General features: G+C 44.5%; 1 protein-coding gene across 1 annotated transcript in view; it reads right to left on the bottom strand.

Moving 5' to 3' along the window:
* Window positions 1-15,648, bottom strand: part of ccdc186 (coiled-coil domain-containing protein 186) — a 34,583-nt gene that overhangs the window by 7,395 nt on the left and 11,540 nt on the right. Inside the window, exons 6-12 of the mRNA XM_030773765.1 lie at window positions 14,768-14,887; window positions 13,971-14,075; window positions 12,821-12,919; window positions 10,786-10,872; window positions 10,074-10,216; window positions 6,396-6,651; window positions 5,755-5,944 (exon numbers count right to left, since the gene is read on the bottom strand). Coding sequence (XP_030629625.1) covers window positions 5,755-5,944; window positions 6,396-6,651; window positions 10,074-10,216; window positions 10,786-10,872; window positions 12,821-12,919; window positions 13,971-14,075; window positions 14,768-14,887 — 1,000 coding nt within the window. The remainder of the gene's footprint in view (window positions 1-5,754; window positions 5,945-6,395; window positions 6,652-10,073; window positions 10,217-10,785; window positions 10,873-12,820; window positions 12,920-13,970; window positions 14,076-14,767; window positions 14,888-15,648) is intronic.

Genomic DNA, 15,648 nt, shown 5'->3' with positions numbered 1-15,648 from the left:
CTTTCCACCTGCTCTCCTTCTTCCCTCCCTCTCCTCCTTCTCTTCTTCATCCTTCTCCTCCTTTCTCCTTACAGTCTTTATAGTCCGCAATACACTGTGCCCCACACAGCCTCCACAGCCCCCTACACACTGTCCCCTACACACAATACCCTACACACACTCCCCTACACACAATACCCTACACACAGTACCCTACACACAATACCCTACACACACTCCCCTACACACAGTCAGCTACACACAGTACCCTACACACAGTACCCTACACACAGTCAGCTACACACAGTACCCTACACACTATCCCCTACACACAGTCAGCTACACACAGTACCCTACACACTATCCCCTACACACAGTCCCCTACACACAGTACCCTACACACTATCCCCTACACACAGTCAGCTACACACAGTACCCTACACACAGTCAGCTACACACAATACCCTACACACAGTACCCTACACACAGTACCCTACACACAGTACCCTACACACAGTCAGCTACACACAATACCCTACACACAGTACCCTACACACAGTCAGCTACACACAGTACCCTACAGACCATCCCCTACACACAGTCAGCTACACACAGTACCCTACAGACCATCCCCTACACACAGTCAACTACACACAATACCCTACACACAGTACCCTACACACAGTCAGCTACACACAATACCCTACACACTATCCCCTACACACAGTCAGCTACACACAATACCCTACACACAGTACCCTACACACAGTCAGCTACACACAGTACCCTACACACTATCCCCTACACACAGTCAACTCTACACAGTACCCTACACACTATCCCCTACACACAGTCAACTCTACACAGTACCCTACACACTATCCCCTACACACAGTCAGCTACACACAATACCCTACACACTATCCCCTACACACAGTCAGCTACACACAGTACCCTACACACTACCCCCTACACACAGTCAGCTACACACAATACCCTACACACTATCCCCTACACACAGTCAGCTACACACAGTACCCTACACACTATCCCCTACACACAGTACCCTACACACAGTCAGCTACACACAATACCCTACACACAGTACCCTACACACAGTCAGCTACACACAATACCCTACAGACCATCCCCTACACACAGTCAGCTACACACAGTACCCTACACACTATCCCCTACACACAGTACCCTACACACAGTCAGCTACACACAGTACCGTACACACAGTCAGCTACACACAATACCCTACACACAGTACCCTACACACAGTCAGCTACACACAGTACCCTACACACTATCCCCTACACACAGTCAACTCTACACAGTACCCTACACACTATCAACTCTACACAGTACCCTACACACTATCCCCTACACACAGTCAGCTACACACAATACCCTACACACTATCCCCTACACACAGTCAGCTACACACAATACCCTACACACAGTACCCTACACACAGTCAGCTACACACAGTACCCTACACACTATCCCCTACACACAGTCAACTCTACACAGTACCCTACACACTATCCCCTACACACAGTCAACTCTACACAGTACCCTACACACTATCCCCTACACACAGTCAGCTACACACAATACCCTACACACTATCCCCTACACACAGTCAGCTACACACAGTACCCTACACACTATCCCCTACACACAGTCAGCTACACACAATACCCTACACACTATCCCCTACACACAGTCAGCTACACACAATGCCCTACACACTATCCCCTACACACAGTCAGCTACACACTATCCCCTACACACTATCCCCTACACACAGTCAGCTACACACAGTACCCTACACACTGTCCCCTACACACAATCAGCTACACACAGTACCCTACACACTATCCCCTACACACAGTCAGCTACACACAGTACCCTACACACTATCCCCTACACACAGTCAGCTACACACTATCCCCTACACACTATCCCCTACACACAGTCAACTACACACAATACCCTACACACTATCCCCTACACACAGTCAGCTACACACAGTACCCTACACACTATCCCCTACACACAGTCAGCTACACACAATACCCTACACACTATCCCCTACACACAGTCAGCTACACACAGTACCCTACACACTATCCCCTACACACAGTCAGCCACACACAATACCCTACACACTATCCCCTACACACAGTCAGCTACACACAATACCCTACACACTATCCCCTACACACAGTCAGCTACACACAATGCCCTACACACTATCCCCTACACACAGTCAGCTACACACTATCCCCTACACACTATCCCCTACACACAGTCAGCTACACACAGTACCCTACACACTATCCCCTACACACAATCAGCTACACACAGTACCCTACACACTATCCCCTACACACAGTCAGCGACACACAGTACCCTACACACTATCCCCTACACACAGTCAGCTACACACTATCCCCTACACACTATCCCCTACACACAGTCAACTACACACAGTACCCTACACGCTATCCCCTACACACAGTCAGCTACACACAGTACCCTACACACTATCCCCTACACACAGTCAGCTACACACAGTACCCTACACACTATCCCCTACACACAGTCAGCTACACACAGTACCCTACACACTATCCCCTACACACAGTCAGCTACACACAATACCCTACACACTATCCCCTACACACAGTCAACTACACACAATACCCTACACACTATCCCCTACACACAGTCAGCTACACACAATACCCTACACACTATCCCCTACACACAGTCAGCTACACACAGTACCCTACACACTATCCCCTACACACAGTCAGCTACACACAGTACCCTACACACTATCCCCTACACACAGTCAGCTACACACAGTACCCTACACACTATCCCCTACACACAATCAGCTACACACAGTACCCTACACACTATCCCCTACACACAGTCAGCTACACACAGTACCCTACACACTATCCCCTACACACAATCAGCTACACACAATATCCTACACACTATCCCCTACACACAGTCAGCTACACACAGTACCCTACACACTATCCCCTACACACAGTCGGCTACACACAGTACCCTACACACTATCCCCTACACACAGTCAGCTACACACAGTACTCTACACACAATCAGCTACACACAGTCAGCTACACACAATACCCTACACACTATCCCCTACACACAATCAACTCTACACAATACCCTATACACTATCCCCTACACACAGTCAGCTACACACAGTACCCTACACACTATCCCCTACACACAATCAACTCTACACAATACCCTACACACTATCCCCTACACACAGTCAGCTACACACAATACCCTACACACTATCCCCTACACACAGTCAGCTACACACAATACCCTACACACTATCCCCTACACACAGTCAACTCTACACAATACCCTACACACTATCCCCTACACACAGTCAGCTACACACAGTACCCTACACACTATCCCCTACACACAGTCAGCTACACACAATACCCTACACACTATCCCCTACACACAGTCAGCTACACACAGTACCCTACACACTATCCCCTACACACAGTCAACTCTACACAATACCCTACAGACTATCCCCTACACACAGTCAGCTACACACAATACCCTACACACTATCCCCTACACACAGTCAGCTACACATGGTCCCCACATTCCCCTACATGCGGACATTTTGGCCATGTATGAAGTATTTTGTGGGGTTCTGATCGTGAGATTCCGAGGATGTTACGTGAGGGTCTGAGTGCATGTGTGAACAGTTTTGTGGAGTTCTAAGCATGTTTTGCGTGGGTCACCTGATATGGTTTTTCATAGCCAACATTGATTATTAGTAATCACAGGGGCAACTATTCTTCGCTGCCCATAGTCATCTGCACGAACATTTTAGTCTCACAATTTACAGTAACACGACTCCAACACAAAGCTTAGACAAAATATAATCCAACACTGACCGCCCAACACTTTGTCTGGGTCAGGGCAGAGGCAGCAGAACTGGTAAAAACACTGAAACAGCAGAGAAAAGTGCTTGACTTATCGAAATGTTTAGTTGAACTCTGCTCTGACAGCAAAGTGGCAGCACATCAGACAAGAGTACTCAGATATTGGTGTTATTTTGACTGGATAAAGAGAGTGCAGTTATGTAATCAATGGAACGCCCACAGTGAGTTGTCTGAAGCACATAACAGTGGTGACAGTGGGAATGGTCTCGTATGTTTGAGTCGAGCTGCAGAGAGAGAAAGAGCAACATCACGACACTGAGCCACTTTTGTAAGTTCAGTTTCCTTTTTCCCAACTACCCAATGAGCTCTGCAACTTTACACGTCTGATCAGTAAGGAAAATGATGCCACCAATTGTAAGTTGCTTTGGTAAAAAGCGTCTGCCAAATAACTAAATTGTAAATTGTAAATTGGACGGGACACCATTGAGGGTTCCGTGGTGTCCCCCTCCAGGTCAGCCCAAAACCTTGGCGTGACTCAGAACGACCAGCTGAATTTCTCAAGTCACATCTCGGTGGTCATCCGGTCCTGCAGATTCTCCCTCTACAACATCAGGCCGATCCGCCCTTTCCTTACACAACAAACAAGCCAAGCTCTCATCATCTCCCGCCTCGGCCTTCGCTATCAGGTCACTTCAGCTGGTTCAGAATGCTGCTGCACGCCTGGTATTCAACCTCCCAAAACACTCTCATGTCACTCCGCTGCTCACTGCACGCCACTGGCTTCTGGTAGCAGCTCACATCCAGTTTAAAACACTGGTGCTGCATCACCAGGCCACAAGTGGCTCTGCCCCATCCTACCCTCAGTCTCTGATCACTCCATACACCTCAAGACAGATCTCTCCAGTCAACCTCCTCTAGTCAGCTGGCGGTGCCCTCACTTCGGGAACTTGGCAGCCGCTCCTCTCGGCCACATCTTTTCTCTGCCCTTGCTCCGCGGTGGTGGAATGACCTTCCCCACCCAATCAGAACTGTGGAATCTCTCACTATCTTCTGCAGAAGACTGAAAACCCACCTTTTCAGAATCCACCTGTACCCCGATGCATAACCTCTCTTCCTATGTTGTGGTATTGAGGAAAAAAAATGCCTGTGCACTAACCTTGTCTCTATGTCGCAGGTCTTGTTTATTGTTTTTCTGTTCTATCGTCACAGAATATACAGGAGCGTGGTACTGAGAATAATTAATTTACGTTCTTCCCACGATCTTTTGCTTATGAGGCTGTTAAACTTGACTGACGCACTTATTTTAAGTCACTTGGGTTTAAAAGCGTCTGCTAAATGCCACATTGTAAACTGTACGCTGAGCCACACTGTAAGCCTGTGGCTCTCAGAGAGTGGGGACAGCGTCAGAGGAGCACGTGCATCACATAAAAAAAGGACTTTTTTTAAATTGACAAGCAGGTCAGTGAAAATGATAATTGTGATAATCACAGAAGTGACGCAGAACTGATCCAAACACTGGCCAGGACAATATCTGGAGAACCTTTGGCTTTGTCTGGTTCTGAGTGTGTGTGAAGTGCTTTGTGTGGTTGTCAGTGTGAGTGGTGTGTTTTGTGTGGTTCTAAGCATGTGAAGTATTTTCTGTGGTTCTCAGGGTGTGTAAAGAGTTTTGTGGGGTTCTCAGAGTGTGTGAAGAGATTTGTGGGGTTCTCAGAGTGTGTGAAGAGATTTGTGGGGTTCTCAGCGTGCGTGAAGAGTTTTGTGGGGTTCTCAGCGTGCATGAAGAGTTTTGTGGGGTTCTGACCTAGTGTGAGTTGTTTTGTGAGGTCTCTGATATTGGCTGCATGTTTCCTCTTCTGCGTGACCAGGTCGTCTCTTAGTTCCTCCACGCGTGTTTTCAGCTGTGCAGTTTCTGTTTGCAAAGAAGTCTTCTCTGTCTGCAGAGCCTGGACCTCATCCTGTCTCTGCCGTTCTTCCTTTTTGAGCCTGTCCGTCTGCAACAGACACACACACACACACACAAACAGAGAGACACACACATACACACACACACACACACACACACACACACACACACACAAACAGAGACACACACACACACACACACACACATACACACAAACAGAGACACACACACACACACACACACAGACACAAACAGAGAGACACACACACACACACACACACAAACAGAGAGACACACACACACACACACACAAACAGAGAGACACACACATACACACACACACACACACACACAAACAGAGAGACACACACACACACACATACACACACACACACAAACAGAGAGACACACACACACACACACATACAAACACACACACAAACAGAGAGAGACACACACAAACACACACACACACATTGTCATTGTGAGAAACATAGCTGTGAGAATTAGAGGAAGACACTGTCTAAATTTGCACCCACCATGTCAGACAGGGTGCGCTGTGTCTCGCCCAGCTGGCTCTGCAGCTCCGAGGCAGTGCTGGTGACCCGGTCCAGTTGGGCCTGGAGGCTGTTGCATTCTGACTGCAGCTGTGCGTTCTTACTGGTCAGCTTCTCTGTGAACCCCAGAAGCTCCGCCTCTCGGGTGCGGCTCCCCTGGATGTCCCTCTGCAAGTCTGAGATCTGAGAGTTTAGACTCTCCACTTCATCCCGCAGGGACGCCATCTCCTGCTCATCTCTGACACAAACACACACACGCAGCTGTGTCACAGACCAGCCATTCTCACCTCTGTTCAGCACTGCTCAGAAACAACAGGTCCCTGTTGCATGGGCTCTGTGTAAACACAGCACTCTGATCACAGTCACCAGTCTTGCTGGGAGACAGTGTGTCTCTTGGGGGCTGTGACCATTGCTTTGACAGATCTGACTCCTCTAAGGCTATGACTCCCTGAGCTGTGACTCTGTGGTAGACGAGGGTGACTCTACTTCCATAGGTGAATTAGTACAGACCTTATCTAGTACATTACTACTTGGGATGCACCGAATCCTGATCCTTAGGGTTCAGCCGAATACCGAGTCCAGCGCTTAAGATTCGTGCAACTCTGAAACCGAATCCCACTCATTTCAGTTACGCACACATAAATGCAGTAAACACCAAGAACAACCACAGAATAAATCATCACAGATAAATGTTTATTGTAGTTATCATTTTTAATCATAATGAAAGAGAGTGGGCTGCCTAAATCCGGTGTCCTCCACAATGGAATAAGGTTACAGGTCATTCACTATCATTTTCCTGATTGCTGCAAAGGCTGACCAGATGCAGACAGATCCAACGTGGGACGAGCAGTGAGTTTGTGTGGGACAACGTGGGACACGTTACCAACGCTGAGAGGTCACCTGAAACTAACTGAATAAGAAACATTTGAATTCTGCCTTTCGACTCGTAAACACCTCAACTTTGTCCTCTAGTCGATTCCACAGCACACCAGTTAGGCCATAAAAGATACAGGCGACAGCTTTTGATGTATGAAAGCTATGATGAACACAGTGCTGTTTGTCATCCCAGAGGAACACTAATTCTACAACATTACATGGCTTTATCGATAGACATCCAACATGCATTGGCCATTATAGGCCCATTAAAGGCAACTGTGCTTAAGCAAAGCAGCAGGCATCATACAGCTCAAGTCTTTCAAGTTAAACCCCTGACCAAATCCAACTACAACATAAATAAGGCACAAAATAAAATATTATATAAAATAAAACAATTTCAATGCAAATCTTTGCATCACACCAAAATCTCTATTGGATGGGTGGCATGGTCAGGAGGAAGAAAAGAACATTTTATTTTCTTTGTGGCCATGATGTCGCCTTGTAGGTTTTACCCTCATATCTGTAAGGTTTGTGTAAGTTTGGTTTTTGTGATGTAGCGGAGTTCACACATCTGCACAATTTGATTGACAGCCGTCACAGCCTCTTGATGACCGCCTTCACTGCTCTCTTCGCTGCCATTGGCTTTTAGAAAAGCTTGGCTGTGCTGCATTTGTATGAGCCTGGTTGCTGCTTCTGATGTAGCACTATTAAATAGAGTAGAAACTATTGTACAACGGTCTAAGCAGCTCATGTGCTGGGGGCTGAAAGAAGACGTGCATGTGTTCTTATCTCTGACCCCTGCTGGGGGTGACGGGTTAGGGTTAGTGTTACTGTAATTATATTACTTTTTTCCCTGATGGAGTAAAGCATTACAGCTCAAATTTCACTAATCACATTACAATTACTGGATTATTAAAAATGTCCTTTCCTGCATTACACATGTCTTTTCAAAACAATGTTTTTCGTGCTGAATATTTAAATTTAACTCATAAAACAGATATTTCCGGTTCTGGCTGCTAATTGGTCAATACAGTGTTCCAGTGACGTTAAAATACATCATTATAGAAGCAGCGATGACACCTGTTCACCTTCACTGTGTATCTATAATATGACTACCCACTGTCACTCAGGAGAGATTGAGTCTTTGACAGCAGCTCCCGTTACATGGGACAAGATTGACAACTAGTTAGTTAGCTAGCTAGCACGATCTGCTATATTTGAACCCATAAATACGGTGTAGCCAACCAGGACAATGATACGGTGTAGCCAACCAAGACAATAATATGGAGACTTTAATGTTACTTTTACTCACAAATAACGCAGCTGTCAGCTGATGATGATACCAGAATGTATTACTAGCTACCACAGAAACTACCGGAAGTCAACCACTGTATCTGATGTATCATTTTTACTGTGTAGGCTACTGCACTAGTATTGTCTACACTGAGTTATGCCTTTAACTGTGTTCATACTTTGCACTAGGCTGTTGCATTGAAAATAAAGTAATGAGAGGACTATGATGTTTTTCCTTGTATTTTTATGTGGTAAATTGGGGAATTTGTAGTTTTAGAGAGTAACTCAAAAGTAAAGTAATGAGTAGTGTAATTCATTTTCAAAAGGAGTAATGAGTAAAGTAATCCCATTACAATTTAAAGAAGTAATTGGTAATTTATAACTAATTACTTTTCTGAGTAACTACCCCAACACTGTTTCTGACAGTTAAAATCCAAATGACCAATGAAAATGCGGGACATTATCTCAGTATGTGGGACGCAGGACAAAGGGCCAAAATGCTGTGCTTTGGGGTGGCAAAACTGAGTATGGTTGTCTGGGTGGCACTTATGTGTGCCTGACCTTGCTGTGCAGTACCTGTAGGGTTAGGGTTAGGGTTTGGCTGCTGTAAGTGCTATTGCTAACTGCAGTTGGTGTCACACAAATTTCATACTCCGTCGCATGTTTCAGGTACAGATGTTTTAGCGGTGCAGATGTTTTAGCGGTGCAGATGTTTTAGCGGTGCAGATGTTGTGTACTGTTTGAGGCCCTTGCCACCACGAGACAAATCAGCTTCACAAACTGTACATTTGGCTCTACTTGAATTGGCTTCGTCTGACCTGAAATGTTGCCATGCAGGACTTTTCCTGGTCGTGACTTTCATTGCTACTGTCCAGCTGTACACCACTGAAGCGGCAAAGACAAACAGCCTCCATCATCTCCTGCATCCACCCTCATTACGCTGAGGTGTGTAGGGTTTGCTTCTGTCGATAAACCAGTATAAGGTTTGGCTGAGTCTGAACCCCTTCACAAACGAGAATATTCGGCCAAATCCGAAACCACACCTTGGTTTCAGTGCATCCCTAATTACCACAGACCTAATCTAGTGAATTACTACAGACCTATTCTACTGAATTACTACAGACCTATTCCACTGAATTACAGACCTAATCTAGTGAATTACTACAGACCTAATCTAGTGAATTACTACAGACCTAATCCACTGAATTACTACAGACCTATTCCACTGAATTACTACAGACCTAATCTAGTGAATTACTACAGACCTAATCTAGTGAATTACTACAGACCTAATCTAGTGAATTACTACAGACCTATTCTACTGAATTACTACAGACCTATTCCACTGAATTACTACAGACCTATTCCAGTGAAACTTTATCAGTAAGACACGCGTCACCACCTAGACCAGTGTGGTCTGGTGAGAGAACTGGAGCAATCCTAGATTTCCCAGTCCCGCTCTAAGAGGCTCCCTGGATTGGACTCCCTCACCTCTGGTGCTGGTCCTCTAGTTTCTGAATGTCTCCCAGCTTGTCTTTCTGGTTCTGGATCTCAGTTTTCTGCCTGTTAATGATCTCTCTGTATTTGGACAGTTCATCCTCCCACCGTGGACGCTCATCCTCCAAACACTTCACCTGGCAGCCAAACAGAGTGGGCCGAGAGGTGACACACACATTGATACACACACATTTCTCACAATAAGCACATGTGCACACACACAGAGTATGAATCTTGATGAAGTGTAATTAGTGGTGGAGGGTACACCTGCGCACACACACACACACACACACACACACACACACACACACACACACACAGTGTAAATCTCCATTAGACCTAATCACATACACAGTTCACGTCAATACATGCATGCAAAGGATAAATTTCAATTAGGCACAATCATGAACACAATGCACAACACACCCACACACAGAAACACATACACACACACACACACTCATACAAACACACACACACACACACTCTCACACGAACACACACACACACACACACACACACACACAGAAGCACATACATACACACAGAAACAGACACACACAGAAACACACACATACAGAAACACACACATACAGAAACACACACATGCAGAAACACACACACGCAGAAACACACACACACACACAGAAACACACACACACAGAAACACACATACACATACACAGAAACACACATGCAAGCACACCTTGGTTCTCAGAGTGTTCAGTTCATCCATTGCCTCCTTATAGGTTCTCTTCAGGTCGTCCAGCTCCTTCACCTTCACCTGGAACATCTGCCAATCAGAGCACACACATCAAGACATGCAAATGAGCACTCTTCTTAGACCCTATCAGCTATTCAATAGTGCAGAGGCTCACCGAAAAGGCTGGCCATGTTAATGTTCCTAATAAAACACTGACTGTGTTAATGTTCCTAATAAAACACTGACTGTGTTAAAGTTCCTAATAAAACACTGACTGTGTTAATGTTCCTAATAAAACACTGACTGTGTTAATGTTTCTAATAAAACACTGTGTTAATGTTTCTAATAAAACACTGTGTTAATGTTTCTAATAAAACACTGACTGTGTTAAGGTTCCTAATAAAACACTGTGTTAATGTTTCTAATAAAACACTGACTGTGTTAATGTTCCTAATAAAACACTGACTGTGTTAATGTTCCTAATAAATCACTGACTGTGTTAATGCTCCTAATAAAACACTGACTGTGTTAATGTTCCTAATAAAACAACGACTGTGTTAAGGTTCCTAATAAAACACTGACTGTGTTAATGTTCCTAATAAAACACTGACTGTGTTAATGTTTCTAATAAAACACTGACTGTGTTAATGCTCCTAATAAAACACTGACTGTGTTAATGCTCCTAATAAAACACTGACTGTGTTAATGTTCCTAATAAAACACTGACTGTGTTAATGTTCCTAATAAAACACTGACTGTGTTAAAGTTCCTAATAAAACACTGTGTTAATGTTTCTAATAAAACACTGACTGTGTTAATGTTCCTAATAAAACACTGACTGTGTTAAGGTTCCTAATAAAACACTGACTGTGTTAATGTTCCTAATAAAACACTGACTGTGTTAATGTTTCTAATAAAACCCTGTGTTAATGTTCCTAATAAAACACTGACTGTTAATGTTTCTAATAAAACACTGACTGTGTCAATGTTCCTAATAAAACACTGACTGTGTCAATGTTCCTAATAAAACACTGACTATGTTAATGTTCCTAATAAAACACTGACTGTGTTAATGCTCCTAATAAAACACTGACTGTGTTAATGCTCCTAATAAAACACTGACTGTGTTAAGGTTCCTAATAAAACACTGTGTTAATGTTTCTAATAAAACACTGTGTTAATGTTCCTAATAAAACACTGACTGTTAATGTTTCTAATAAAACACTGACTGTGTTAATGCTCCTAATAAAACAATGACTGTGTTAATGCTCCTAATAAAACACTGACTGTGTTAATGTTTCTAATAAAACACTGTGTTAATGTTCCTAATAAAACACTGACTGTTAATGTTTCTAATAAAACACTGACTGTGTTAATGTTCCTAATAAAACACTGACTGTGTTAAGGTTCCTAATAAAACACTGACTGTGTTAATGTTCCTAATAAAACAATGACTGCGTTAATGTTCCTAATAAAACACTGACTGTGTTAAGGTTCCTAATAAAACACTGACTGTGTTAATGTTCCTAATAAAACAATGACTGTGTTAATGTTCCTAATAAAACACTGTGTTAATGTTCCGAATAAAGCGCTATGTTAATGTTCCTAATAAAACACTGTGTTAATGGTTTTCAGTGTGTATTACAGCTGTTGCATTTTAAGTCTGGTGAAAACTAGGTGCTATGTGGTAAGTGTTGGTGAATAGCAATTGACTGTAATGTGTTACGGTACGTACAATGATAGAATGTGTTGATTGCAAATGTAAATCTCTGTGATCACACACACACACTGTGAACAGTGAGCAGTGAATCTGTCATCTGCATTTAACCCATCCAACACTCCGGTAGTGAACACACACACCCCAGACGCAGGAGCAGTGGGCAGCATTCCTTGCACCCGGGGGGCATTGGGGTTAAGCCCAGTCCTCTAACCTCTGGACCACGGCTAGCCTTCTTTTTTTTTTTTGTAAATTAAAAATGTGTGTTAGGTGAAGAGGGCTGAGCCAGTAGTCACTGAATCGGTGCACATGGTGTCGTACCTCCAGCTGGTCTGTTTGCTCCTGTTTGTGTTTCTCCAGCTCCCCTTTGGTCTCCCGCAGTTTGGCATCTAGTTCATTTGATCTGATCTCCTCAGATTCCTGAAGTGTTAAATAATGAAGGACATAAGGTCAGATAAAGGAAGACACACACACACACACACACACAGGCGCACGCAAGCACACGCACACACAAACATACACACACATACACACACACACACACACAAACACACACACACACACACACACACACAAACACACGCACACACAAACACACGCACACATGCACACAAAGAAAGGAACAAAATGTCTCATTCCAACTTTATAAACTCTAAATTCAAAACTGCTGTAATCAAACATAAAGGCGTAAACAATGACTGTATCAACACTGCCCTCTGGTGGATGAACACACACATAGGCACACACCACACATAGCGCTTTTACACTATGGTGCTGGTGCCCGTGCCCGTGCCCGTGCCCGTGCCCGTGTGGAGCCAGTGCTGCCTTGGTGCCTTTTGAGAACCAGCCCGCATTTCCACAGGTTTGGGAAATTCCATGGGGGAAAAATAATGTCGGACAGAACGCATCTGCTTGCTTTTTACTTTTATGCTAGGCTTCCACACAGCGAAACACCTCATGAATTTTGCCCAAAAACTTTTCGCTCTGATGTGAAATTCATGAAAATAGTAAGCCTGTCATCTAGCTCAAAAGTTTAAAAGAATGTTCAAAGGATGGTCTGCAGTGGTCTATTTGCACCAGCCAGAGCTGAGAGAGTAAGTGTGTTTTCATGCAACATGTAAACAACACCCTGTGTTGATGTAGACACAAATTATTGCCCATACATCTTTTAATCGTATACATATTTTCATGCCACATACAGCCTTTAGCCTACCGCTATCTTGGTCAGACTTTTTTGTTACTCGCGCCTCTCTAGAGAACGTCACGTAGCAAACACGTCAAACGCTGAACTGATTGGTTCTCGCATGGTTTTTATTTGCATAGCCTCTGACGTCAAAAGCACGGCCCCGGTGCTCGATTAGGAACCGGCACCGCGGCAGTGGAAAAGGGGTAACACACCACACACCAGAAACCACACACCACACACTTCCTGACAGATCATATGAGTAATGAGTCCGGTTTTCATATATACCTGGTAAGTGCGGATCATGTCTTGACAGTTTTTGCGGATTTGTTCTGTTTCCTCTTTTGCTTGGGTGAGCTTGGCCGTTGTTTCTTTTAATTTGTCTTTTGTCTCCTGTTTGTCAAGAGAGGAGGAAGTGTGTTTTAGTGCCGCGTAAGTGTATATCACAAAGATCAAACAGACATGAGTTCAAAGCCATTTTGCTTCCATTTTCCCAACATTATGATACAATTACAATACAAAATACACTCGTTCATGTCTTTCACTCTCTCTTTCATCCGAATTGAGTTCATTTGCATGACAAATCATATATTTGCATTGCTGCAGCAACACAAGCAAAATAATAGCAACCATCTCAGAGACCAGCTCTGTCGCCGGCCCAGGGACAGAAAAACACAATAAACCCACTTTACCACACTAGTTCTGTGGCCAGGAGAGATTTACAGTGAATTTAGCATCTCATAGTTCACTGTTCTGCAGTTTTCTAACTCATTCAGTTTGATGTGCTAACAGCCTGAATGCAGACAGAATGAGATCAACAGTGAGGATCCACGTCTGTACAGAGTCATGCGGCCAAACCCATGTTTGCATGTTGCTTCACTCTGTCACTGAAAAAAATCAACGTTTAACCAGTCAAAACCTTCACTACATTTACATCAGTGCCTCAGAGCTGTTTTCTTAGAACACTTTCCCTCAAGATAAGATCTAATGAATAATTTCATAGGATCAGCTTGTGTTCCGATCTGTAGCGCTAACTGGGCTGGTATAAGAACCATCCTGCCGTGAAACTGGTTTTGTTGGGTGACCTTGTGGGCGTCCATTTCACTCTTCAGCTTGTTCTGGGCCCACTTCACTTTGATGGCATGAGAGTTGATCTCCTCCCTGATCCTCTCCAGCTCTCGTGATAGACGGCTCACCTCACCCTCCTACAGATAAAACATCACATACACCATCAACACCACCATACACACCTCCAACACCACCAACACCACCATACACACCTCCAACAACCTCACACACACCATCCACATACACCATCAACACCATCATACACACCTCCAACACCACCAACACCACCATACACACCTCCAACAACCTCACACACACCATCCACATACACCATCAACACCACCATACACACCTCCAACACCACCAACACCACCATACACACCTCCAACAACCTCACACACACCATCCACATACACCATCAACACCATCATACACACCTCCAACACCACCATACACACCTCCAACAACCTCACACACACCATCCACATACACCATCAACACCATCATACACACCTCCAACACCACCATACACACCTCCAACAACCTCACACACACCATCCACATACACCATCAACACCATCATACACACCTCCAACACCACCATACACACCTCCAACACCACCAACACCATCATACACACCTCCAACACCACCAACACCATCATACACACCTCCAACAACCTCACCCACACCATCCACATACACCTCCAACACCACCATACACACCTCCAACAACCTCACCCACACCATCCACATACACCATCAACACCACCATACACACCTCCAACAACCTCACCCACACCATCCACATACACCATCAACACCACCATACACACCTCCAACACCACCATACACACCTCCAACACCACCATACACACCTCCAACAACCTCACACACAC

Source organism: Chanos chanos, chromosome 5 (assembly GCF_902362185.1).
Source record: "Chanos chanos chromosome 5, fChaCha1.1, whole genome shotgun sequence".
NCBI lineage: Eukaryota > Metazoa > Chordata > Actinopteri > Gonorynchiformes > Chanidae > Chanos > Chanos chanos.
Note: the sequence above shows the minus strand (reverse complement) of the source record. Positions and strands in the feature narration are given on the sequence as shown.